Here is a 1,945-nt window from a genome sequence, read left to right as displayed (position 1 = left end):
CGCTCCTTCGACATTTTCGCCGACCAATCAGAGGCTTGCCGATCACTGTTTCTGCTATCGATGCGTAGCCCCTTTTACGGCACCCAGTGATCGCGCATTACTTCATCCAGCTGTAGTAATCGTCAACAGCAGGTGTGTTCGGGGAACCGGATTAGCGAGCTCACGGTTAGCGCGATGATTTGATCTTGGATGTGTCATTTGATCTTGGATGTAGTAAGCGACGTACGAAGAACGGGCCCCAGTTCCCAGTCGAGTTTCATGTTTTGTTTTCCCCCCACAACATGCGCCGTGTCAAGGCCTTTACAGGGTTCATCATCAAGGTGTGTGTATACCTCCTGATTGAAGCGACAGCTAAGGGTACACCAGCCTATCTGCATCAGACCCTGAGAGGAGATCAGCACCTCGTAGGCCCACTTCCCTGCAGACAGAAACAGCCCAAAATCATTCTCCACATCACAACAGTCGCCTCAGGGTGCTTTATATTGGAAGGTCGACAATAATACAGGAAAACCAGATCAGACGACCTTTCTAAACTGCACTTTTATTGTGAAAAGCACGCACATCTGCAGAGAAGGTCACACTTCCTGTGACAGTTTTTTGTTTCAGGGCTCATTTTTGTTGTGTGTCATATTTACTGAGTCAGTTCAGCACAAACCCAAAAGTCAAAGCTTTTTCTAAGACAACGTACCTTTATAAACACAGGTGGTCGCTCGGATGGAGCTGAAGTTGCTGTGGCCGATGACCTGAATGCAGAGAAATTCATCACACTTACACACTTATCACACATAGGAAGTGTTTTTCTACAGTACCAATCAAAAGTCTGGACAAACATCAGCCACGTGTCCAAACTTTGACTGGTTTCACTGGTTTATGGTCTCCGGCGTGTCTCACCCCCAGCAGGTCGTCGTCTACAAACAGGAGTCCTTCAAAGCCGCTGGTGTGATCGAGGACAACGGGCTGAGGACCCAGACGACCGTCCACAGCCTGACCTGCACAGGTTCAGGTGACGGTGTTATCAGACATTTGAGCTCGTTCTGAGTCACAGAACATAAGGTTTGGTTTTAAAGGCAGACAGACGCTTCCAGCCTTACCGTCCTCCGTAGGCGTGTCCTCAGACAGCAGCTTCTCCAGGTGAGCAGGTAGATCCTGGAAGCCCAGAGGCTTCCTGAAACCCAGAGCGGCAGGAAAAGACGACAAAGGGACAGAAAAGATTTTATTCTCAGAGTTTTTCATTATCGTTTCCTCCTTTCAGCTCAGTCTGATTTTTCCATTTAAACTTCGTTCACTGACACAGAGATCAGACTCGTTACACAGAAAAACACCAGCACACGACTCTCACATCAGGTAATCACAGCACAGTCATTCAGTTAGAAACAAACCCAACAAATATTTATCAAAAAAAAGAAAAATAACAATTATTAAAAAACTATTTTGGGAAGTACAACAGTTTGTAAAAAAGACAAGAGAAAGAACTACATCCTAAAAAAACCCTGAAACATAAAAGTCAAAGAAGTCCACGACTATAAAAAAAAAAAATCTTCCTACAGCATGAACCAAGATTCAAAAACAGAATAAAAACAAAAAGTTAGATAGAAAAAGAATCGGACTTAAAGTCAAAACTACGCCTACAATAAATCAGATTTTTTCCCCAGAGACAATCACAGAAATAAGAAATCACCAAAAAGAAACGGGTTGCATTTTAAAATGTGTTATATAAAAAATATGTTTAAAAACAAAACAATCTGACTATTTATAAACACACACCCAAAATTCATTTTTGCAGATTATTAAACAGGAAAAAAATATAGAAAAATAAGGTTAAAAATGAACAAAATGAAAATTTACAGTTAAAAAACAAATGAAAAAAGTTTTACATGATTAAAACGTTGATGTTTGTTTTTAGATTTCATGAATTGTATCCGAGTGTGTGTGTGTGTGTGTGTGT

The 1,945-nt window shown here is 41.6% G+C and overlaps 1 protein-coding gene across 1 annotated transcript in view; it reads right to left on the bottom strand.

Annotated features, from left to right (window-relative positions):
- LOC102204603 (E3 ubiquitin-protein ligase RNF123-like) overlaps positions 1 to 1,945 on the bottom strand; it is a 20,787-nt gene that overhangs the window by 16,104 nt on the left and 2,738 nt on the right. The window contains exons 5-8 of the mRNA XM_013912875.1: positions 1,092 to 1,165; positions 892 to 989; positions 689 to 743; positions 333 to 418 (exon numbers count right to left, since the gene is read on the bottom strand). Of these exons, the coding sequence (XP_013768329.1) occupies positions 333 to 418; positions 689 to 743; positions 892 to 989; positions 1,092 to 1,165 (313 nt within the window). The remainder of the gene's footprint in view (positions 1 to 332; positions 419 to 688; positions 744 to 891; positions 990 to 1,091; positions 1,166 to 1,945) is intronic.

This window comes from Pundamilia nyererei, unplaced genomic scaffold, assembly GCF_000239375.1.
Source record: "Pundamilia nyererei isolate P.nyererei 1_Seehausen unplaced genomic scaffold, PunNye1.0 scaffold00105, whole genome shotgun sequence".
Classification (NCBI taxonomy): domain Eukaryota; kingdom Metazoa; phylum Chordata; class Actinopteri; order Cichliformes; family Cichlidae; genus Pundamilia; species Pundamilia nyererei.
Note: the sequence above shows the minus strand (reverse complement) of the source record. Positions and strands in the feature narration are given on the sequence as shown.